Raw genomic sequence first — 24,560 nt, 5'->3', positions numbered from 1 at the left:
AAAAAGCCAAAAGTGGAACTGTGGCTTAAGTGGTAGATACTAACCTTGAGCAAAAGAAGCTCAGGGACAGGGCCCACAGCCTGACTTCAAGCTCCAGGACTGGCAGGAGGAGGAGGAGGAGGAGGAGGAGGAGAAGAAGAAGGAGGAGGGGAAGGAGAAGAAGAAAGGTTCCAATGTCCTAAGTCACAGTGGACTTAGTAAATAGTTGTTGAGTAAATAAAAATACAATACTCCATTTCCCATGACCTTGGGTACAAGAGTATTATTAGATTTGTTTTTAGTTTTATAATTATACTACTATGATTAAATATTAGAATCTTTCCCCTGGATAATTATTTTCTCACTATTTTATCATTCTTCACCATTCAGTATCAAAGTTAAACAACAGAACTCAGTTCTCAGTTGTATGTGAATATTACAGAATAAGAAAAATAATTATCTATAAAATTATGTACTTTTGTATAGTTGCACATTTTAAAATACAGATTTTTTTTCTTCTGGTAGCCCATACATGACTGCCTTATTATTCTTAAGTGTTGTGATTAGCTTATCTGTACTTTCTCTGTAACTCAGGCAAGTCCTTGTCTCAGTCAGTTCTCAAAGGGAGAATGGGCTTATTAGCAGGTTGAGTAGATTTTTTTTTTTTTACCTCAGCTAGGATAAGTGGGAGTGAAGGCTTTCCTCATTCCTTTAGGTCAGCTGGGATTTCAGGCATGTTTGTGACCTACTAGCCTGAATTAGGGCTGGTATTAAGTCTTGTAAGCATGAGTATAGGTTAAATAAGGCATATTCCCCAGTTCTTGGTTTAGAATTTTCACTTGGAAACTTGTCTCTTTTGGTGAAGCTGTCACATAAAATTATAAAGATAGGTTTAGAAAATCTCAAGTTTTTTTTTTTTCTTTTTGCCAAGAAACTCAGTGTCTGGGCACTGTTTTGGGGCTTTCTCAAGACAGAGTTCTACCCTTTGAGCCACTGTACCACTTCCTGACGTTTCTGTATATGTGATAGTGAGGAATGGAACTCAGGGCTTCATACATGCTAGGTGAGCATTAGGCCACACTCCTGGCCCTGTCATGTGTTTTGATAATGGAAAATGTGTGAAGCGTGCAAACCATAATTTGTTGCTATTTTATATTGCCCTCCGAGTATCTTTGACATTGTTATGTTTAGTGAAGATCTCTCTCCCTGTTCATAAAATGGCTATCTTATGAAATTATATTTAATTTGCTGCACTAGGTCAAAACAATTTTGGTCCTTTGGTTTGTTGACATGTTGAACATTTTTTAGTATTGTACTTGGGCAATAATACCAGCAGATAAATTTTAATTTTGAGGATTGGTGCTGTAGGTTAGTGCTGTAGCATTTGGAGATTGACAGGGAGCGTAATTGTGCTCTTTGACTTAAACTTTGATTCTTGATGAGAAATCTAGTTTACATAAAGAACTATGAATTTATCCTATTTAGTGTTATCTTCTTGAATCTTTGTTTTCTCCAAGCTCCATAACCATAACACATCATTATTTTTATAAGTAGCCATTGGTGTCTAGAATTTTATTAGCTTAAAAAAATCCTACAGTGGGGCTGGGAGTTTGGCCTAGTGGTAGAGTGCTTGCCTAGCATGCACGAAGACTCGGGTTCGATTCCTCAGTACCACATACATAGAAAAAAGCCGGAAGTGGTGCTGAGGCTCAAGTGGCAGAGCTCTAGCCTTGAGAAAGTCCAAGGACTGGGCTCATGCCCTGAGCTCAAGTCCAGGACTGGCAAAAAAAAAAAAAATCCTACAGTGTTTCTTTACTTCTCTTTTTATCTCCCTGTGTCCACTCTGCTACACTTCATCATAGTAGCATAGAAATAAGTGCTTTGTAATTCAGCTCTGCTGTTCCTGCCATGTCTTCCTGCCTTTAATAGTGGCACAGATATGATAAGATAGAAACTTGGAAAATGTGACTCCAAAGCCTTTTATTCATGTATTGAAGATCTTATACTCTGAAATTGTAAGATTCATCTCATTTGTTGTATAATAAAGTTAGTTGGTAATTACGGTTTTTCTACAAAGCTCTACAGTTTACTTCTCCTCGTTTGAAATGCTGGTTTAAATGTGTTTTCTGTGAGATGGTCTTGTCTTCCTCTTGTACTGTTGGCATTTGGCTGCTTGTGAAGGGAGAGCCCATGAACAGGAAGTTCAGAGATTTAAGGGAAGGAGCAGGGTCAGTTTTCAGAAATCATCTATTTCAAAGACACCTTTTAGGTGGTAGCTCTTCTATGGGCAATTAGGACAGAGTTTTCAGCAGTGGGAATGAAGCCACTGTGCTTAAATGACCACATTTATGTGTTGTCTGCTTGAGGATCCCAAATTCAGCATTAACTTGGCTCTAGATTATCTTAATTGGTAAGCCTCTATTTATGCAATCCCTCTGCTGAGGTGGAACAAAAAACAGCTGGAATGCAGCTGGTCATGTTGTCCTGGGAACTCTTTTTTAGGCCAGCAGTTATGCTAACAAAATTGAAAAGGTTTTCAAATAGTTGCTTTTTGTCCCAACTGTTTGTGTTAACTGTTTAGAGAATGCTATTTAGTAGCCTAAACATACTTCAGTTCTAATAGACTTGGTTCTATAACGTTATTAACGTTTTTATGTTCTTAAGTCTGGCTGCAAGGGGAACCTAGATGATTTCTAGAGTTAGCACATAAGAATGTGAGCCAATGACTCCCAATTTAATACTTTTAGAATGAACTAGTTCTCTTCTTACTGAAGCCCTGGAAGGGCATTTTGAAATTTTGTTACAATTCTGTATGGCCATTGTCATTCATTACCAAACTGTGAAGGAGGTTGTTTCAGTACATCCTCATGGAATTCTTCTGAGCTGCACCAAACAGAGAAGCATTTATGTTCCCCCCAGCAGTAAGTGCCTGAATCTAATTCTTAAGACAGGAAGAGTTTCTACCCTACTCAGAGAGATTAGAAATACTTCACCACGTAGGAGGCCTAAATGGAATTCCTTGGCTTGACAGGCTGAATTCTCATTGTTCAGACAGCCCCCTCCTCTTCTCTCATTGCCTCTGCCAGCATGAACAGTAGGATTTAGAGTGGAGCATTATTACTTAATTTTGTGTGCTCTGTTCTAAACATCTGCACTTGAATTTCTTTTGTTTATGGAAGGAATGTGGGAGGGGGAGGGGGAGAGGCTGTAGGAGGTTCAGAAGCTAAATATTTTCTCGAGGGTGTGTATATCCATGGCTCATGTTCCTGTGTGTGAACATGAGGTGAGCTGTGGAAGATGTTCTAGTTGGAGAGTTGCTGGAATTCATCCACACTTGCACTTACCCATTTCCTAAACCATTTGGTTCAATTCTTTGACCTTAAAGGGAATTGGAAGACAAGCACACATTTTCTGTTCACCCATCAGTTACCTAGGCCTTACTCTGTCATTGTGGCTTGAATAAGATGGACCAATAAAGAATGAGGAGAAAGGCCATGGTAGCTCTTAGTCATAGCTATTTGACAAGACAAAAAGAAAGTCTTCAGTTTTCCAGTTCTTGATTATCTTTGGTTAAAGGTAATTTCAGATAATTCAATCACTCACATCATAGTCATTCCATTCTGTTGTGTAGCAAGAAAATGGAGAAGTCACGTTTTGAGAGGCATAATCTTGGAGTCTTTTTTTTTTTTTTTTTGCCAGTCCTGGGCTTGAGCTCAGGGCCTGAGCACTGTCCTTGGATTTTCTCAAGGCTAGAGCTCTACCACTTGAGCCTCAGCACCACTTCTGGCTTTTTTTCTATATGTGGTACTGAGAAATCGAACCCGGGTCTTCATGCATGCTAGGCAAGCACTTTAACCACTAGGCCAAACTCCCCGCCCCTCTTGGAGTCTTTATTAAAAGGCCTGATTACTACAGTATAGACTCCTGTCTCAAAGACCAGCAGCCAGCAAATGCATTTAATACTGTTTGGAAACTGAGCCAGAGAGGAAAGAAAAGATCAAAATCAGTAAAAAACAAACCAATTCAGTTCCAGTGGAGAGCTAAAGTGGTATACCATGGTGGCCACTGAAGAGCCAGGAGATAGGACATGAACATAGAGACATGTGGTACAGCAAAATGGCATCTGAGCTGGTCCAGGCCTAAATAGGGTCAGATCAGGGAACAGGGTCACAAGGAATTTGGACTAACAGGTTTAGTAACCTATCTGTTAAGTGCCTGCCCCTGCCTCCAGGGATTCAGGCACGCCCATCCCCAGGGTGGGGTGTCTCCTTCCCCCATGATGAAGATAAAATACCAGACCCTACCATGTATCTACCATGTGGCCATGATGGGGTGGCCAGACTCACTCTCTCCATTAAAAATCCAGTTTCTTATTTATCCAGACCATATTCCAAATTCCTAGAAGAAACTCATTTCCTTATCTTATTATTCTCCCATCACATTAGGGAAAGAGGGAGCTGCATGCTGAGCGGCTTCAGATGTTGCAGAGGCATCCAGGCACCTTTACCCTCTTCTCAGTTGCCTGTTTCTGCCTAAAAAGCCTCCTGTTTGCAAGTCAGTTGCTCCTTACTTACACTGGATATTAAATTTCTCTATACTCTTCATCCAGTTTTACCCCTGGCTTTTCCCTCAAACCTGAGTGCAAGTGCCCTGGTCTTCATTGCACTCGGGTGACCAGAAACACTATTAGTTTCAATATAGTTAGAAAGCAAGAAGGCCAGTTCTTCTGGGTAAAGCCAGCACTTATTCTCACCTGTGTTTTCAGACTTTCCTAGGTCCTAGCACAGCATATTGCTCATCTTTCCTACCTGAACACTAAAAGGAAAAACAAATCTTACCTTGAACCTGTATTTTTTCCAGTGTCCTCTCCTGCTTGTTCCCCTTCAGCCTAATGCAGGTTGACTACACTCCCTGCCAGGAGTCCCTACTTCCTGGTTCTCCTTAAATGTATAGTGACTTCTTTGTGGCTCTGCTTCTTAAGCATTGCCTTACTTGATTTTTAGAAGATTTTAACATCATTGATGTTGACCCTTTTCATGTCTTCTTCTGGTCAATGCTGCACAAATTGGTTTGTCTACTTACTTTCTGTCTGGGTGATCATGAAAGCTAGCTCTGTTCTACTGCCTACCTGTTCTCACTACCATACCTAAAGCTTCATCATCAAACATCTACACCATGAAGAACCGCATGTCCAACTCAGGCCAACTCAGTAGCATCCAGCTACTTTCTAGATACTGTCTCTTGTCTAGATGATCTTCTGGCACTCCAAATATAGTGGATCTGAAATTGAATTCATCTCCTTAAAAAAATCAATTTACTCTGGGCATATAATCCTAGCTACTCAGTAGGCTGAGATCTGAGGATCACAGTTCAAAGCTAGGCCAGGCACTAAAGACCATGAGACTCTTATCTTCAATTAACCTCTAGAAAAGCAAAAGTGGCGCTGTGGCTCAAGGGGTAGGGTGGTAGTCTTGAGTTGAAGAGTTCAGAGACAACACCCAGCCGACAAAAAAAAAAATAATTTATTGTTGTTATAAAGGTGATGCTGTACTGAGGGATTACAGTTACATGAGTCAGATAATGAGCACATTTCCTTTCATACAGTGTCTTCTGTTCCTTACTCTTTTCCAGTCCCTCCTCCTGTCTCCATCCATGAGCTGTATGGTTGACTTTCTTCTGTGTCCAGTAAGCACCACTGCTGCATTTTTTTCCACCCTTTTCCTCATTCTCCTGAAGATATACACTTGCATATACCATACATATATACAGGCAAAGGTAATCAGATTTCTGCTAAGATGTAGAGTTAGACATGATATCTTATATCTGTTTTATGGTGGACAAAGACAGTTTGAAGGACTTGACCTAGGTTCACAGCGGTAGTCTCTCCTCACTATTCTGGGAGGGCAGGAGTTCCTTTTTTAGGGTGTAACCTTTGTAGGAGAAGGTCAGGGTGGTTCTTCCTGAGGAGTTAATTCAGTTAGGAGGAAAGCTCCTGAAGGGAAGGGAGCCTTTATGTCCAAAACCTTCTGTCCCACAGTGTATATAGCACAGGACAGAGCATGTAATTGTGTTCAATAAATATTTCTACTACAGTGCAGTCTTTGTTATAATGTAGAAGTGTTAAGCAATAGATAAAAAGGGCCTAATATGTGAATGAGTGGTAATTAATGACATCTGAGGACACACTGGCCATCCCTTCCATAAGATCATGCTAAGCCCACTGATTCCTCCCTCTTGCTGCCCTTCCCTGCTCAGGGCTGGCTTCTTACCTACTCTTTTTTGAACATCTTCAGATACAACCTCCATAAGCCTTCCATCTCTTTGTTGAGCTACTGAGGGAGGGTGTTTTTTTCTTCTTTGCTCTTGGGTTCCTATCTCCATCTCCCAAGCGCTGGCCTTCCTAAAGGTTCCATTTCTTCACTTGGTAGGTTGGGTAGGATGGTATTGGGATCATTTCTCCTGCATCAAAGTAACAAGGTTTAAATGTTTTGAAGTGGTGCTGGGCACTGGTGGCTCACACTTGTAATCTCGGCTACTCAAAAGACTGAGATCTGAGGATTGTAGTTCTAAGTCGGCCCAGGCAGAAAAGTCCATAGGACTGTTACCTCCAATCAACTACCACAAAGCCTGAAGTAGAGCAGTGGCTCAAGTGGTAGAGTGCCATACTTGAATGGAAAAAAACTAAAGGCTAACATTTAAGCTCCCCTACCAGCATGCCCCCCCCCCCACATGCTTACACACACATCAATGTCTGTTGAGTGCTCAGAAGACCCATTTAGAAAGTGAGCAACAATATTCCTTTCTTAAGCTTTTGTTCAGGTATCAGCATTAACAATGAGCTGTTTATTCAGTTTTATTAAAAATATGTTAATAAACTTATGTTAACATTGCCTTTGTAATGCCAGTTTTCACTGCAAACAAAATTTCAGCGACACATCTCATGACCAGGTCTTTGGAGCCAGTGTATGAACTCAGCAGTAATTAGTCATTTTTGTGGAGACAGGCAAAAATGTTTCAAGTTTTAGGATGGCCTGTTGGACAAAATCAGGGTGCTGTGTGTTCTGGAATCTTCCCAGACTAATGTCTAAAGGTATACAAGATGACCTGACTCCTCATTAAACCAAACCAGGAATGGGGAGGGCAGGGTGCTGTTTTACATTCATCTACATTTGTGAATTCTGATTGTTGGTCCTACAGGTAAAGCATTTGACATCACCTATGTGCGCCTCAAGTTCCACACCAGCCGCCCAGAGAGCTTTGCCATCTATAAGCGCACTCGAGAGGACGGGCCATGGGTCCCTTACCAGTACTACAGTGGTTCTTGCGAGAACACCTATTCTAAGGCCAACCGAGGCTTCATCAGAACTGGAGAGGATGAGCAGCAGCCTCTGTGCACAGATGAATTCAGTGACATTTCTCCCCTCACTGGGGGCAATGTGGCCTTTTCAACCTTGGAAGGAAGGCCCAGCGCCTACAACTTCGACAATAGCCCCGTGCTACAGGTAGGCACTTCCAAATGGAGGGGAGCCAATCCTTTTTGCCCAGCACATACCAGGTGGGCAAAGGTGCTTGCAGTAAGGGCAGATTCCCTCTGCCCTGGAGAGGGGTCTGAGGAGAACTTACTTCCACAGACAGGCAGCTGGATTTTACGCTGTACTCCAGGGCACTATTAATAATGCATGGAAGGCCCTTTCCTTCCTAATGCCCGGTTGATGTTTGTGCATAGGAGCATGTAGACACATCCTGGGATGTCAACTTTTAAAAACCTTAAAAAAAATCCAAAACTGAACAGTTTTAACATTAGGGTTTTTTTTGTTGTTGTTTTTTTTTGCCAGTCCTGGGCCATGAACTCAGGGCCTGAACACTGTCCTTGGACTTTCTCAAGGCTAGAGCTCTACCACTTGAGCCTCAGCACCACTTCTGGCTTTTTTTCTGTGTATGTGGTACCAAGGAATTGAACCGGGTCCTCGTGCATGCTAGGCAAGCACTCTACCACTAGGCTAAACTCCAAGCCCTTAACATTAGTTTTTTTTTTTTTTTTTTTGCCAGTCCTGGGCTTGAGCTCAGGGCCTGAGCACTGTCCTTGGACTTTCTCAAGGCTAGAGCTCTACCACTTGAGCCTCAGCACCACTTCCGGCTTTTTTCTATATATGTGGTACCGAGGAATCGAACCCGGGTCTTCATGCATGCTAGGCAAGCACTTTAACCACTAGGCCAAACTCCCGGCCCCATTAACATTAGTTTTTGAAGCAGGAACTTGTACCTTTTTTTTTTTTGGTCTGTTGTAGAGCTTGAACTCTGGGCCTGGGCGCTGTCCCTGATGTCTTCAGCTCAAGGCTACCGTCCTACCCAAGGGCCTGGGTGTTGTCCCTGAGCTCTTCAACTCCAGGCTACCACTCTACCCCTTGAGCCACAGTGCCACTCCTGGTTTTCTAGAAGTTAATTGGAGATAAGAGTCTCACAGTCTTTAGTGCCTGGGCTGGCTTTGAGCCATGATCCTCAGGTCTCAGCCTCCTGAGTGGCTAGGATTATAGGCGTGAGCCACCGTGCCTGGCAGGAACTTGTACTTCTGATATTTTGAAGAGGATACTTAGCCTATCTGTCCAGTTTTCTTTGTATCCTTTCCCTCTTTTTGATTTGCCAAAAATAAATAAATTCCTTAAAATTAGCAAGAGGAAGAATTTAAAATGCCGCTGTCCATTGTGATTATGTGAGGATACTTTGGCTCTTTTTATATTTTTTTTGTTTGGTTGTGTTTTTGTTTTTTTTTTTCTGTGGGGGCAAGAGAGGGTTAGTTAGAGATGAATGTTTCTTGGACTTTCCTACTCAACTTGGCTTTGAACTGTGATCCTCAGCTCTCAGCCTCCTCAGTAGCTAGGATTACAAATGTGAATAATCAGAACTTGGACCTCTTTCATCTTTTGTTTTGCCTGGAATTTATTATTATATTCAAGCGCTCATTTTCTAATTTGGTTGTGTGATTTTGAGCAATGCCAAAATATGGGGATGTTTCTCTGAGTCTAGTGCCCTGCTCTCCATTGTATTTTTTTTTTCTGTAGGTTGTTGGGAGAAACTTCTTGGTTCTGCCATCACCACAACAAAAACCCCTGTAAAATCTAGCTTCAGAGTCTGTTCTTTTAAAGATGTCCATAAATTGGCTTAGCATCAGCTTTGGAGAAGCTTTCATTCTCTTTTGTAAAAGGGAGGTATGATGAAGATGAAGCCTGTAGAAGATATAAGAAGTACCAAAGAGATATGTTTAGCTACTTATGTTACAGGAAACTACCAGATTCCTACCACTGTGGCCATGAGGGAGTTGTTATTGAGTTCCAAGTTTGGATATGGTGAAGTCATCATTTCTTCTTTCTAATTATTCTCAAAGCTTTATGAAGTTTAGCTTTTATGAGCTCTCCATGTTATTCTATATGTCAGGTGTTAAGCATAGTTTAAAGCGATGGTTCTTAGAAGTGTGTCTCTTGCTCATAGGGGGAACCTTCTAGGAGCATAGATGTCTGCATTTCTGCACTGGTGACATACAGTGTCTAGGGATGTCCCTGTCTTTGGTTGGTTATATGTCATACATCAACCCCAACATTGTTTAGCATTAGACAACCATGGTTTTTTCTTTCTCATGATTTTGTGTTAGCCTGGGCTCAGTCACCTAAGCAGTCAGCCCAGAGCCATATCCCTTTTCCCTTTCCCTTCCTTTCTATGGTCTTCTTTCCTTAGGTGGCTAGGCTTGGCTTTTCTATGTGGTGGAGGAAGTATTCCTATAGGGAAAGTCCCCGTGCAGAGTGCTTCCTAAGCCTTGGCTTGCATCACATTGCTGGTGTCCCTTCAGCAGAATCAGCCCCACGCATCCCAGCTTAAAACTAGCCTGGAAAGGGACTGTACAGGGAGTGGCATGGGCAGATGTGATTCATTAGGATCATTATTTTAGTATGTGAGCATCGGATACATCTTAGTTTAATGAAAAGGCCTTTATTATAAGGTCTTAGATCTAATTAAAGCCCTGGGGGGAAACTGTGCAACCTTTTTCCTTTCTTCCTTTTCCCTCCCCATCTCTCTGTGGTCAAGGTTAGTGTTCTACCACTTGAGCCACAGTGCCACTTCTGGCTTTTTCTGAGTAGTTTATTGGAGATAAGAGTCTCACAGACTTTTCTGCCCAGGCTGGCTTTGAACTACAGTTCTCAGATCTTAGCCGCCTGAATAGCTAGGATTAAAAGCATGAGCCACCAGTGCTCAGGCACACCTTTATTCTTGTCTTCTACTATTATAGTACACTTCAACTTGATCAGATATGGTTTCTTCAAACTTATTCACTCAACAATTATTTTTTTGCACAACTGCTGAGTGTTAAAACACTAGGAACATGCAGTAAATAAAACCAGACATTTGTTTCCTGGAACCTCTTAAAGCTCCTCTTAAATCAGGAGAAGGAAATAGAGATTTGGGAGGGTATAATGGAGGGTATAGCGATTTTAAGATGGAGTATCCAGAAAAAGGTCAAGTCAAATTCAGGCTACATTTGATTGGCCCAGGTCAGTATAGTGACATGTTACTTTTTACATCAGTGGGTTCATGAGTAGGAGCTAGGCCTAGAGAAAGGGATAGATGTAACTAAATGGATAGTGGGAGACAATGACCAGAATATCTAGTATGTTCTCTGACTATATTTGGATTGTGGATTTGGGATGGAGAGAAGGTACACGAACACTGAGTGCCTAATATAGGTTTGATTTCAAAAGGTGTGTTCATTTTAAGACTTTTAATCATCTTGTAAAAAAAATTAGCAGTATTGCTTTTTGAAACAGAGTGATACAGAAGCAATGTCTGTGGTAATCCAAGATGGGAAGACTCAAAGGGGAAAAAAAAGGAGTCACTGAGTGTTTTCATAGACCTGGCACAAAAAAAGATCATAAGTTAAAAATGATATGTGAACTATTTAAAAATTGTCATCACACTTCTGTGTCTCATCTTTAGTCCCTACTCATTTGTGTTTCTGTTTTTGTCTTTTCCCTGGCAGGAATGGGTAACTGCCACTGACATCAGAGTAACTCTAAATCGTCTAAACACTTTTGGAGATGAAGTTTTTAATGATCCCAAAGTCCTCAAGTCCTATTACTATGCAATCTCCGATTTTGCCGTGGGTGGAAGGTAAGTAGGCTATTAGATTTTCCTTGAAAGCTTTGGTGTAGAAGAGAACATGGAGGCTTGTTGTTAGACTTCTTTATAGGCAACAAGAGTGTCAGGAGTTAGGGAGAATGCATATATGAAAAGACAGGCAGAAAACTGGAACTTTTTCTTTTTAATCAAATCTTACCGTTCTTAGAAACCTATGCAATCAGGTTTTCTAAAACCATATCAGATCAATACTTTTAGTAAATTTTCAATTACTATTTAAGGATAAAGCTTTACCATAGGTACATTGAAGCTGCTGAAGAAAGGCAAAACTGACCTGAGAAGGTTATGAACTTCTAGGACATTAAAAATAGATAGGGTAAATACAAGTTGACAAGCCAGACATGATGGTGAATAACAATAAAATTAACATTTGGAATTAAGTTTGAAGTCATTCTGTACTGTATAGCAAGTTTAAAGCAGACTGGGCTTTTTAGTGAGACTTTGTCCTAAAAAAAATAAAAATTAAGATAATATAAAATAAATACATGTTGAGCATCCTTAAGCCAGATTCCAAAATCTAAAATGCTCCAAAATTTTAAAAAAAGTTGAGTGTCCCAAGAGGACAATCAAAATGCAAGCACATTAAAAATATTATATGAAATTACTTTCATGCTGTGAAGTTCTATAGGAGACTTTGGTCTCATTCTAGATATCCCATTATGTATATGTAAATATTCCAAAATAGTTTTGAAAAGCATCTAGAACATTTCCAATTCCAAGTGCTTGCTTTAAGGGATACACAATACAATTTAGTCAGTTGTTTTAAACAAATGGATTAGGCTACAGTAAAAAAAGATGCCATAGAAATGGAGGGACAAAGAGTGAACAAATGCAGCAGTGATACTCGCTGGACACTCTGTTGAGAATGAACTATGCAACTTGTGGGCAGGGACAGGATGGAAAAACTGGAAGAGAGCAAGGAAATGGATGACATTGTCTAAAAAGAAATATACTCATGGCCTGAGAAATAATAGCCCCTCTGTGCATCATAATAATTTTTCTATAAAAAGAATATATGCCATCAAGAAAAACACAGAACTGTCAGGCTGTGTAAGTGAGTGGGATCTGAGTTGGCTTTTAAAGAACAAATAGGAACAGAAAAGAAGAGACGACATCTAGATTAGGTGCTAAGAACCTTGACTTTCTTCCCTTATGAAAAATTATTTTTGTGCTTCTGGTGTAGAGTTGATCCTCAGTGAGTTGCTACAAACAGTAACTAATGAAAAATTGGGCACACTTTTTGACAAAGGTTGTGATCTCCACACTGGCTTAAGAAGATTAGTATACACCCAGCATGAAAGTAGATAAAAGTGAGAGAATGTATAGTCCTGTTAGGACACTGTGTAGTCTAGCTATTAGACAAGAAGTACTTGACAAACTAGTGAGAATAGAATGAGAAGGAACATTATATTGTGAAGGAAGAATTATTAGGACTGTAATGTTAAAGCTTAATGTTAAGGAGAACAGTGGTACAATTAAATTAAGAAAGTTGGTATTATAGACAGGCATGCATGGATGGTTTACACCTGCAATCCTAGCTACTCAGTAGGATGAGATCTGGGGATTACGGTTGAAAGCCAGCTCAGGCAGGAAAGTGTGAAGTAGTTTTTTTTTTTTTTTTTTTTTTTTTTTTGGTCAGTCATGGTACTTGAACTCTGGGCCTAGGTGCTGTCCCTGAGCTCTTAGCTCAAGACTACTGCTCTATCCCTTGAGCCACAGAGTCACTTCTGGTTTTTGGGTGGTTAATTGGAGATAAGATTCTCACGGACTTTAGTGCCCGGGCTGGCTTACAAACTAGACTAAGGATACAGAAAACAACAGCAGCAAAAGAAGAAAGAAAAAGCTATCTTGTTTCCATTTCTTGGAGTTCTTTGATAAATATCATTTCAGATGATCATATGCACATAGCTATTGATTCAGAAGATTATAAGGGATTACTTTGCAAATCTCTGTGCCAGCCTATCAATTGGAGAGTCTGGAAGAAATGTAAATATTCCTAGAGAATATTGATATACAAACTGAACCAAGAAAATTTAAACCATTTAAATAGATCCATAACAAGTAATGAAATGAAAATGGCAGTAAAAGACCTTCCATGTAAGAAAAACCCAGGATGCAGTAGATTTACAACCAAATTCTAAAAGGCCTTCAAAGGAAAACTTCACTCTAATACTCATCAGACTCTTCAATGAAATTGAAAAGATCACTGTCAAACTCAATTCTATGAATCCAGCATAACCTTTCTCTCAGTACCAGATAGGGACCCATCAAAGAAAGAGAACTATAGACCTAGGTCGTCTTAGTACTCTATGTCTCTTCTTTCCCTAGGTGTAAATGTAACGGACATGCCAGTGAGTGTGTGAAGAATGAGTATGACAAACTGGTGTGTAATTGCAAGCACAACACATATGGAGTAGACTGTGAGAAGTGCCTTCCGTTCTTCAACGATCGGCCATGGAGGAGGGCGACTGCTGACAGTGCCAGCGAGTGCCTACGTGAGTATTGCTGGCATGGTCTGCTGGGTTATCTTGAGAGTTCTAGAAGGGCAAGATGGGATGGGAGGTTTCCTCCCCCCACCCTTTCTCTCTCTCTCTCTTTCTTTGTTTCTGTCAGACCTGGGGGGCTTGAAGTCAGGGCAGAGCACTGGCCTTGAGCTTTCTCAAGACTAGAGATCTACCACTTGAGCCACAGCACCACTTCTGGCTTTTTCTATGTATGTGGTACCAAGGAATCGAACCCAGGTCTTAGTGCATGCTAGGGAAGCACTAGGCCAAACTCCCAGCCCCCTTTTTATTCTCCCTTGAAAGGAAAACTCTGCAATGTAGAGTCATTTGAGTGACCAGGACAGTAAATTGCATACATGCCCTCATAGGAAAGTCACAGATGAAGGCAGTTGGCCAAGGAAAAATTCTAGTTTTGTGTTCTCTTCATGAATATTATCTTGGAAGCAGTATCTTCAAGATTTGGAAATTTGCTTAGATTACCATCATTGTACGATGTAGCCCTCTGTAATATGACCTGTCTAGTGTTTGTGATCATCTAAAACACTGCTGTTACTCAGTATCCACAGGAGGTTGGTTCCAGAAAACTCCTCAGGTACCAAAATCTGTGACTTTACAGTCTTTATATATGATGGCACAGTATTTTCATGTAACAAACATACAACCTCCTGTATATTTTCGAACCTCACTAAGGTTCCTAATGCAACATAGATGTTGTGTCAATAATTCTTGTACTGCAATGTTAAGACCAAGAAGCTTCCTTCTAGGTATTTTCACTTGGCAGTTAGTTGAGTCTGTGGGTGTGGAACCTGCAGGTACAGAGTTCTTCCTGTCAGTATGTAACTTACTCAAGCAGCCTTCTTGACCAGCAATGTGTCAGGTACAATGATTCCAGACCAAGTCTGCATTCAGCAGATCATGTCTCAAAATTATTTTTCCTTTATCTCACTAAAGAGGGCAGTGGGGGGAATCCTGCCTCCCTTTGGTTTGTGAGGAAGACTAGGTTCTGTGTTCTTAGGAGAAGGCACAATGAACAAGTTAACGCATTGTTTATCCCTTCATAATTTTGTGGCTTATTCTGAAGAAACAGAAAGAAAATATAGGAGAAAGGAAGCATGGAATCATGATTTGCTAAGGACTTAAAAATAACAAACTGGAAAAGTGACTGTAGTGTCCTTCTGTTCTCTCTCCGGTTTCCTTCATAATACTGTCTGGACATAAGAAAGAAGCTACTCTGAACTTGTAGCAGTTATTGGCCAAAAAAATTAAGAAGGGACCTGCTCATGACTAGTTGTATTGAGTTGCTGTAGCAGACTTCTTCATTCGAGTTGTAAATGAAATTTACAGCCTCCCCCAGCATTTCTAAGCATTTGCTCACCCTTTTTTATTCCATTGAAATATCCTGTGTTGGAAGATATAAGATAAAGATTAGCACCCTCCTCCCCCCAAAAAAGAAAAAAAGACCTATTCTTAAAACAAAGCATCTAAATAGACACATGGGATTGAAAAGTATTCTTCTTAATCATGTCCTATGTTTAGTTTACACAGGAAATCATAAGAAAAACAAATGAAACATTGCCAGCATTAGCCAATGAACTGGCTGGCTGCTGGAGCTAAAAGGATTCGAGGAGGAACTAAGTCAATTGGTCTTGGTCCTTGGTATCTCTCCAGGATTCCTCAAAGGGTGAAGCTGTGGGGTAATGGGACTGTTACAGTGCTATCAGGACTCTGAGGCTAGAAAACAAGGAAATAAATCATAGCTTCCTTCTCTCCTGCTTGCTGTCACTGAAGAAGGTGTGACAGGTGCACTAACTCTGGCTTGGAGCAGTGTGGACGTAAGGGTTGCTATGCTCTGTGATATTGGCTGGGTTGATTGGCTAGGGCAGCTTGAGGAAAAAGAAATAGCTAAAGAGGGTGCCATGAAACGAATCTAAAGCCTCAAGGTTTTGATGCCAGTGACTCAAGTTTCTGTAAAGGTTTACATTTAAGCCACTTGCTGGTAGCTCACACCTGTAACCTGGCTACTCCAGAGACTGAGACCTATTGGATGGTGATTTGAAGCCAGCCCTGGCCAAAAAGTCTGCTACACCTCTAATTAATCAGCAAAATGCCAGACTCCAGATGTGGCTGCTGTGGTTAAAAAGCTGAAGAAAAGCATGAGACCCCAAATTTAAGCCTTGTTCCAGCAACAAAACAAAACAAAAGAGCTTTCAGTTATGTCATAAAAAAATTGATTGTTTGGAAGGAAGAAAAGAAGAAAAAGATAATATGTGTATCTAAATATTTTATAGACTTATTAGCATATATTTCTTGTACAAGGAAGAGAGTTTTCATTGTGATTTTTCCACATCATATTACAAAGCACTAAAGTAAAACCCTCACATTAAATAAAAGTAACAATAGCCTGCTTCATTGGAAACCAATAAAACTATTTTATTTAGAGTTGAAATGTCTATACCTATTACTATCGTTTTTTGTTGCTGTTTTGTTTTTGTTTGTGTTGGAAATTCTGGGGTTTGAGCTTAAGGTCCTGTGGTTGTTAGGCAGTTTCTCTTCCATTTGAGTGGTGTCCTCAGCCCTAGGTACTTGTTATTACAATATGGTTGTTTAACAGAGGGCCCATTAGGGATTGTTGCTCCTATAGATGGTATAGATGGGTGTGTCTGGAGAATCCACATTTTCCTTTAATTCTGCTTTCATTTTCAGAGGCACTCATTTTAATGCACGTGTCTCTAGTTTCCCTGCTCTGGTTATGCAAGCAATTTGGCACTTAGAAAATTAGTGTCATGTCTTTGTATCTGAATCTTTTTTTTTTGTCTGAATCATTTTTTTGAGGCTTAAATAAAAAATTGGCAGGTGTGTCTGAATTGGTACCTTCGTCTTCTGGTTGGTACGAGAGGTAGAGGATAAAGAGTCAGGGAAATTGTGAGTTGGCTTAGTTTTTACTTACCTATGGACAACTTCCTGGAAGCAGATTCTTCTGCGAGTTCCTTTATTTTATAATAGTCCTGTTTTTTAATTTAAATTTAAATTTTTTTCCGTAAGGGTGAGTATTTTTCAGTAAACTGATCATCATAAAATGTTTTATTGACATCCTGGTTGTTGTTATGCTTAGTAAGTAATGCATGTGTGCTCATTCTTAGCCTATGCCACCTATGGGGAGAAAGATGGAGGAAGTAGAGGGAGTTAGGGTTTGGCTTCCTCAGAGTCTTTTTTTTTTTTTTGTGCCAGTCCTGGGCCTTGAATTCAGGGCCTGGACACTGTCCTTGGGCTTTCTCAAGGCTAGAGCTCTACCAATTAAGCCACAGCACCATTTCTGGCTTTTTTCTATGTATGTGCTATTGAGGAATTGAACCCGGGTCTTCGTGTATGCTAGGCACCAAGCACTCTACCAGTAGGCCAAACTCCTGACCTCCTCAGAGTCTTTTAGGTGTTGTTTTTCCCAATACACTATGTGATTGACATGACGTATGATTTGGCCAACAGCATGTGACTGCAATGGCCGATCGCAGGAGTGCTACTTTGACCCTGAACTATACCGTTCCACTGGCCATGGCGGCCACTGCACCAACTGCCAGGATAACACGGATGGTGCCAATTGTGAGCGGTGCCGGGAGAACTTCTTCCGGCTTGGGAACAATGAAGCCTGTTCTCCATGCCACTGCAATCCTGTTGGTAAGTCACAGGAAGGACCTACTTCCACCTTATGAATTCCTGGGAGTTTGCACCACTGAGTATGGAGGCATGGACGTATTTGTAGTGTGTAAATGACTGAGAATCTTTCTCTACCCCTACCCTTACTCCCTTTAAACAAATAGAACTCCTAGAGGGTTTTCTAGCGTGTGGAAGCCTGAGAAATGGTTCTGTAAATAATTAGCAGCAGGGTTGTAGAGACCATTTGAACTTTGACTATAAGAGGATCTTCCTTGTTAATGATTTTGTTTAGTCTACTTATATATCTGGCCTGTTTTTCAGCATATTGCTGTGCGTCTAGAAATGCATGGCATTTTTTAGTCCATTTTGCCGGGGCCAGCCAGCAGCAAACCAGGGTTCGCAGATTGGGGTTCCTGAAATAGGGGGCAAGGACTAGGAAGAAATAGAAGAGAGACAGACACACCGGGTCCGGGATGTCTGCAGTCCAGCAAAAGACTGCCAAGACTGCCGCGTTTATTTTCCACTCCAGCCTCTTCCCTCCTTGAGACCCCGGGAACTTCCAGGTGTTACATTCATATGGTAAATCTCAGGTCATTTAAACAGAATAAGGCCAGAAAACAATAAGACAATAAAGCCATTGTCTGATGCAAATCAAGGTACAGTTTGATTCCACTCTGGCTCCCAACACCATTTTACTTTTTTTAGAGGTGGGCTGTTATTTTGTTATCTATACTTATATATACACTTAAACCCTAAGCAGAGACATGAAGGAACTTCAGTTTGCCCCAGAGAGGTTACTGATCTTACATGCATTATATAGTTTGAACGTACAGTGATCTGTCTTATTCATCATTGATGGTAGATCCACCTTATGGTATGCCTGGAAAGTTAAACTATCACGGCCTACATTGAGAGTTTTGATTAAAAATTTGATCTTTATTCCCTCTATAATCTAGAAATTACATATTGATTGGCAGACATCACTTTTGGTTACTGATTATCTTTCTTACCCATTGATCTCACTGGCATGATTGTTCAGATCCGTAATTGATGGTGACTTCTTTCAACTTTAGGTTCTCTGAGCACACAGTGTGACAGTTATGGCAGATGCAGCTGTAAGCCAGGAGTGATGGGAGACAAGTGTGATCGATGCCAGCCAGGATTTCATTCCCTCACTGAGGCAGGGTGCAGGTAAAATGCCAGTAAAACAGAAAAGGGACAAAATCTATGTATTAATCGAGTCTTTGTATAGTCAACAATATGTCTATATCTATGTATAGTCAACATATAATACATCTATAGCTTACTGACAGCCAAGTAAACATTTTTCCCCATAATAATTGTTAGCAAGATTCAAGACTAGCTACAAATAATGAGCTTTGGCTTATACAGTGAACAGAATTTTTGATATAGTAATATGATTAATGCCCCTTGGTTAAAATCAAATCTTAATATAAAAATGACTTCAGGAGCTGGGTACCTGTGGCTCATTCTTGTAACTCTAAGTACTGAGATTTGGGGATCATGGTTCAAAGTGAGAAAGTCTTTCTTTCAAGCAAGAAAGTCTGTGAGACTCTTACCTCCAGTTAACTAGCAAGAAGCTGGAAAAGGAGATTTGGCTCAAGTGGGTTTATTTTGTTCTATATGAACTGTACATAAATTCTGTTATGTAAAAGAGAAAGTTGGCCCTGTGTGAAATTTCTTTCTTCCCTGCTCTTCTCTCATTGTCTTACTCTATTCTTCATCAAACAGACCATGCTCCTGTAATCCTTCTGGCAGCACAGATGAATGTAATATGGAAACAGGAAGATGTGTTTGCAAGGACAATGTGGAAGGCTTCAGTTGTGAGAGGTAACTCATTTTTTCTCTACCTCTATTTTTTTTTCCCACTGTTATCCTACTTTAGGTTAAGAAAAAAGAGAAGAACTGATCATGTTGGCAGAAAAAAAAACTGTCTCATAATGTTTTTCAGATGCAAACCTGGATTCTTTAATCTGGAGTCATCGAATCCTCAGGGTTGCACACCCTGCTTCTGCTTTGGGCATTCTTCTGTCTGTACAAATGCAGTTGGCTACAGTGCTTTCACCATATCTTCTACTTTTCAGATTGGTAATTTAGACCTTATTTCCAACCCCCTGAAACAAATGTATGCCTCCCCTACTTTGTTTTTAAGTCAGTACCCTTTAAGGGTTTTTGATGATGGAAACATTTCATGTTATTTAACATACATGATTTTCCTTAGGTGTCCCTTTAATAAGCGCATGCATGTGATTTTAGAATTTGCTGTAGTGAGTAGTGTTACATAAATATAATAAGGCCAGATGTAGCATTATATAGGTCTCGTTGTAGGATCCTCCTATTCAATAACTTTCATAGATGACTTTCAAGGTGCTGGGTGCACTCATGTATTTATTTTTTTATTTTATTATTTGGTGGTTTTTTTTTTTCCATTTTGTATGTCTTGGGGCTTGAACTCAGGTTCATGTATGTTTTTGTGGGGCCTGTACGCAAGGAGTTTGTGATGTGAAAGTGCTTGTGTCTCTGTGCTGTGCCTGCAGATGAGGAAGGGTGGCATGTAGAACAGAGGGATGGTTCTGAAGCATCTCTCGACTGGTCCTCTGAGAGACGAGATATCGCTGTGATCTCCGATAGCTACTTTCCTAGGTACTTCGTTGCCCCTGGTAAGTGAGGCTGGACAGTACCGTGATTTGTTAGGTACTGCCTCTCTTTAGTCTCAGTCTGACCATCTTGCCAATCTTGTACCTGATTTCAGCAAAGTTCTTGGGCAACCAGGTCCTGAGTTACGGACAGAACTTTTCCTTCTCCTTCCGAGTGGACCGGCGGGACACTCGCCTCTCTGCAGAAGACCTGGTGCTTGAGGGAGCTGGCTTGAGAGTGTCTGTACCCTTGATTGCTCAGGGAAATTCCTATCCGAGCGAAACCACAGTGAAGTACAACTTCAGGTAAAATTGCCTTTTTTGTAAAATCAGAGGTTGGCATGGTGACATTATTCCAATCCCAGCACTATGAATGCTCAAGAGGATTTTTAGTTTCAAGGCAGTGTGGGTCACAGAGTGCTTTGAGGCCAGCTTGGGCTCTATGGAGTGAGACTCTGACTCAAACAAATAAGAGTTGACCTGATTGTGAAAGTGTTTTTTGTTTTTTTTTTTTGTATTTTTTTTCTAAGTTCATCTGGCCTCAAGACATAAGTTGAAGAAAAAGTTGTCTTTTATCAAGGTGATTTTATAAAAGGGAGTCTTCATTGTTAATGTTTTTCCTTTCTGATTGGGTTGGATAATTAGCACATTGCGTTGTTGATAGCATAAATGACCAAGAAATGATTTTGCAAAATTCAGCGCTCTTCTTCAGAAGTTAAGTTGGACTTTTCTTCCTCTCCAGGCTCCATGAAGCAACAGATTATCCTTGGAGGCCTACTCTTTCCCCATTCGAATTTCAGAAGCTTCTAAGCAATTTGACCTCTATTAAGATCCGTGGGACATACAGTGAGAGAAGTAGGTTATGATCTAATAATAATAAATGCTGTTAATATTTTTGGTGTCTGTCCTGGGGCTTGAACTCAGGGCCCTCGACGTCCCTCAGCTTTTGTGCTCAAGTCTAGTACTCTACCACTTGAGTGACAGCTCCACTTCTGGCTTTTTGGTGTTTATGATCTTAATTTAAGAGACCTGTGTAAGAAGAGCATGGCAGAAAGACCCATGATAATGAAAATATTTACCTCATCTAACACCACTAAACTGATCCTTAAGGGTAATTACCACATTTTGCATGAATTACATGTTTTAACCTGCCTTTCAAGGGCCTGGAGAAAATTTGCTAAAGTTTTAATGTAAGGAGTATTGTTTTATAATTCATAAGCCAGTTGGGTTTTACATTGTGTACAGATTTTCTAAATAATTCTTCTGGCTCAGTTGCCTAATCTTCATTTTCTTTTATTTGTTATATAGTGATCAAGTGCTTTTTGAACCATGTTCTAATTTATAAAAAAATTGCATATTCAGTGAACATTTGTTATTATTTTATATAAACAAACACTTAAAAATTATGCTCCTTAAATTGTTTTTAAAACAAGGGTATTTTTCTTCACGAAGGTAAGGCTGTTTGTAGGGGGTAGAGTAAGAGAGATGTTGGGAGGGGGATAAAAGCCTTGGGTGACTTGTTTTTTGAGATGCTTGTGGGACCATCCAAAGGAAAATGTCTTGTAAATAGTTAGAAATGTGCACCTGGGTCTTAGGAAGAGATTTGGAGTTTGAAGGCATTCATCCTATAGGCATTGATTTTTAAACTTGGAAACATGACAGAAAACATGGAACAAGAAAGAGGATTGAATTCTGAAAGTACAGGACTAGCACTCTACTACTTGAGCTACACAACCTCTTCCAGGTTTTTTTGAGTAGTTTATTAGAGATAAATCTCAGGACTTTCCTTTAAACCACAATCCTCAGCTCTCTTGAGTAGCCGCTGGTTCTACTGGATCGCGATTTTTTTTTATTAAAGAATTTATTAACATTGATTTTTGCATCATATTACAAATGATGTATTTAACAAACAAGTATTCAAGAAGGGAATCTATATACAATCACTGGCACTTAGAATTTAGAACATAATTAAAATTAGGCTGAGGGTTTATTTGTCATAGATACATATTAATTTATGTAATAAAACATTATGTCTATAGAGTCATAAATTGGCTCACAATTTTTTTTTTTTTTTTTTTTGCCAGTCCTGAGCTTGAGCTCAGGGCCTGAGCACTGTCCTTGGACTTTCTCAAGGCTAGAGCTCTTCCGCTTGAGCCTCAGCACCACCTCCGGCTTTTTTCTATGTATGTGGTACCAAGGAATCGAACCCGGGTCTTCATGCATGCTAGGCAAGCACTTTAACCACTAGGCCAAACTCCCGGCCCCTGGCTCACAATTTTTTAAAAGAAAAATTGTTGGTAAGAGTGGGAAGACCGGTACCAGTGGTTAAGGAATCATAGGTGAGGATTTCTGTTTCTGTATTTTGTACGAGGAGTTGAAACTGAAGTCAAATTGCAGGGCTCTGAAAACTCATTTGAAGGTGTAGTAAAAGAAAGCATAGTCTTCTAAGAAATTTTTTTTTTAGGGAAGGAAAGCAGATGGACTATATAACTTGGGAGTAGGAAGAAAAGTGAAGGAAGAATATATTTAGAATAGGAAGAGAAGAATGTATATATTATTAGATAGATCTTAACCAGATCATGAGTTATGATCTAACTCAGCAAAAAAAAATAACTGTATTAAAAGTTGAGTTCAAATCGATAATACAAATAACATTCAGCCTTAGGTTGTCAGTTTCCAAATGAATCTTATAAACAGCAAGTGATCTTTCACAGCAAGGGAGAAACATATTCTTACTGTATTCGACTGCAGAAGACTAGAGAATGGAATGAATGGCATATGAGGATATCACCAAGTAGACTCTTGCTGCTTGTCCTATCAGGCACACTACTGGATCAGATGAGCCATTAGTCTAATCACTATAAGGTTTCGTCTGTTTTTGTATCCTGGTGAAAAGAGAAAAGCGTTGTGAAATATGACATACTGGCTTTAGGATAAATGTTTATTTGTCAGAAGTATTCTTGCATATTAGAACTAACTTACTAGGTTTTGCTGTTACTTACAGATGGCAAAAGATTAAAAGGTTGAGTATTACCAATTAACAGGTATTTTCCCTGCCTTCTCATCCTTGAGCTTTAGAGTTAGTGCCTGCTTCTGTGGCAAAGGAGCAAAAATACTGACTAAACACATTATTTTATTACATACTCTTGCTTGTATTTTTCTTTCTTCAAATGATTGTCCTTACCTTTTATTTTCTACATTAGTGATCGGAAAACCTTTACCATTACCTTGTCTAGAGATGGATTAAGCTAATTGCTGATTTTCTATTGAATTTCAGGCCTGGCTCCTCTGTAGACTTACTGACTTCCCATGAGATTTTGGAAGTGGAAGGCACTTGGGTGATTCCCTTTTTCTTCTTATGCAGATACTGGATATTTGGATGATGTCACCCTGGCAAGTGCCCGTCCTGCGCCTGGAGTCCCTGCAACTTGGGTAGAGTCCTGCACCTGCCCCGTGGGCTATGGAGGGCAGTTTTGTGAGACGTGCCTCCCAGGTTATAGAAGAGAAACCCCAAGTCTTGGGCCTTATAGTCCATGCATCCTTTGTAGCTGCAACGGACACAGTGAGACCTGCGACCCTGAGACAGGTAGGAAGGCAAGCTTTGACAGGTACTGTGCCTGACTTCTCTTTAGTAGTTGGGGAGGAAATGCCCATTGTCGTATTTGTGCACTCATGCCTGTTCCCTGAATAGGTGTCTGCAACTGCAGAGACAATACAGCTGGCCCCCACTGTGAAAAATGCAGTGATGGCTTCTACGGAGACTCCACTGCAGGCACCTCCTCTGACTGCCAGCCTTGTCCATGCCCTGGGGGTTCAAGTTGTGCCGTTGTTCCCAAGACAAAGGAGGTGGTGTGTACCAACTGTCCAACTGGTACCACTGGTGAGTCCGCCTTTCCATCTGTATTTAGTGCTCCACCTCATAAAAAGTCCAAAGAAGGACTGGGAGCCTGGTTTGAGGGAGTGCCTGCCCAACACTCAAGCACAATAGTCTGCATTCATCTCTAATACCAGTAGTAATCATAATAAAAATAGAATTAAAACCAGAAGGCCCGGGAGAGAGGTTTGGTTTTTGTTTTGCTTTTGTGATGTGATTTTTTCTTGTAGGCAAAGGTTTTGTAGAAACAGGTTTATTGTGGATTCATAAATGCATATCAGATGGCTGATACTATCTAACATGTACTAAGTATTTATGGCTAGGCACCATCCTAAGCATTTACATGTACTGCCTTATTCAGTCTCATTACCATGAGGGAAGTTCTGTTATCTCCATGTTTCAGCAGAGAAACTAAGACATACGAGACATTACATTTCATGTCTAAGGCTGTATGGCTAAGGTGTTGGTTAAGCAGGGATTCCAACCCAGGCAGTCTTTCTCCAAAGATAATGATTGCTACGATGTCCTCTCTTGTAAGATAAGAAGCCAGACTTGGCTTTTGTAGGATTCAGGGACTCTTGATACAAAGTGGTCACATAAAAATCCTTTCTGAAATAGTTTTCAGTGTATCAGTCCACATTTAGGAAAAAAAATGTTCTCATTCTGTGTGTTTGGTCCTTTTCAAGACAAACAGAATTGTATCACTGGTAG

The 24,560-nt window shown here is 40.3% G+C and overlaps 1 protein-coding gene across 1 annotated transcript in view; it reads left to right on the top strand.

The window, feature by feature from the left end:
- Positions 1–24,560, top strand: part of Lamc1 (laminin subunit gamma 1) — a 99,778-nt gene that overhangs the window by 51,743 nt on the left and 23,475 nt on the right. Inside the window, exons 2-13 of the mRNA XM_090340289.1 lie at positions 7,177–7,481; positions 11,006–11,136; positions 13,492–13,658; positions 17,151–17,339; positions 18,392–18,509; positions 19,071–19,169; positions 19,291–19,427; positions 19,877–19,999; positions 20,092–20,281; positions 20,718–20,830; positions 23,340–23,561; positions 23,667–23,855. Of these exons, the coding sequence (XP_090196415.1) occupies positions 7,177–7,481; positions 11,006–11,136; positions 13,492–13,658; positions 17,151–17,339; positions 18,392–18,509; positions 19,071–19,169; positions 19,291–19,427; positions 19,877–19,999; positions 20,092–20,281; positions 20,718–20,830; positions 23,340–23,561; positions 23,667–23,855 (1,983 nt within the window). The remainder of the gene's footprint in view (positions 1–7,176; positions 7,482–11,005; positions 11,137–13,491; positions 13,659–17,150; positions 17,340–18,391; positions 18,510–19,070; positions 19,170–19,290; positions 19,428–19,876; positions 20,000–20,091; positions 20,282–20,717; positions 20,831–23,339; positions 23,562–23,666; positions 23,856–24,560) is intronic.

Source organism: Megascapheus bottae, chromosome 10 (assembly GCF_031878675.1).
Source record: "Megascapheus bottae isolate mThoBot1 chromosome 10, mThoBot2.hap1, whole genome shotgun sequence".
Lineage (NCBI taxonomy): Eukaryota > Metazoa > Chordata > Mammalia > Rodentia > Geomyidae > Megascapheus > Megascapheus bottae.
This window is presented reverse-complemented; position numbering and strand designations above follow the sequence as displayed.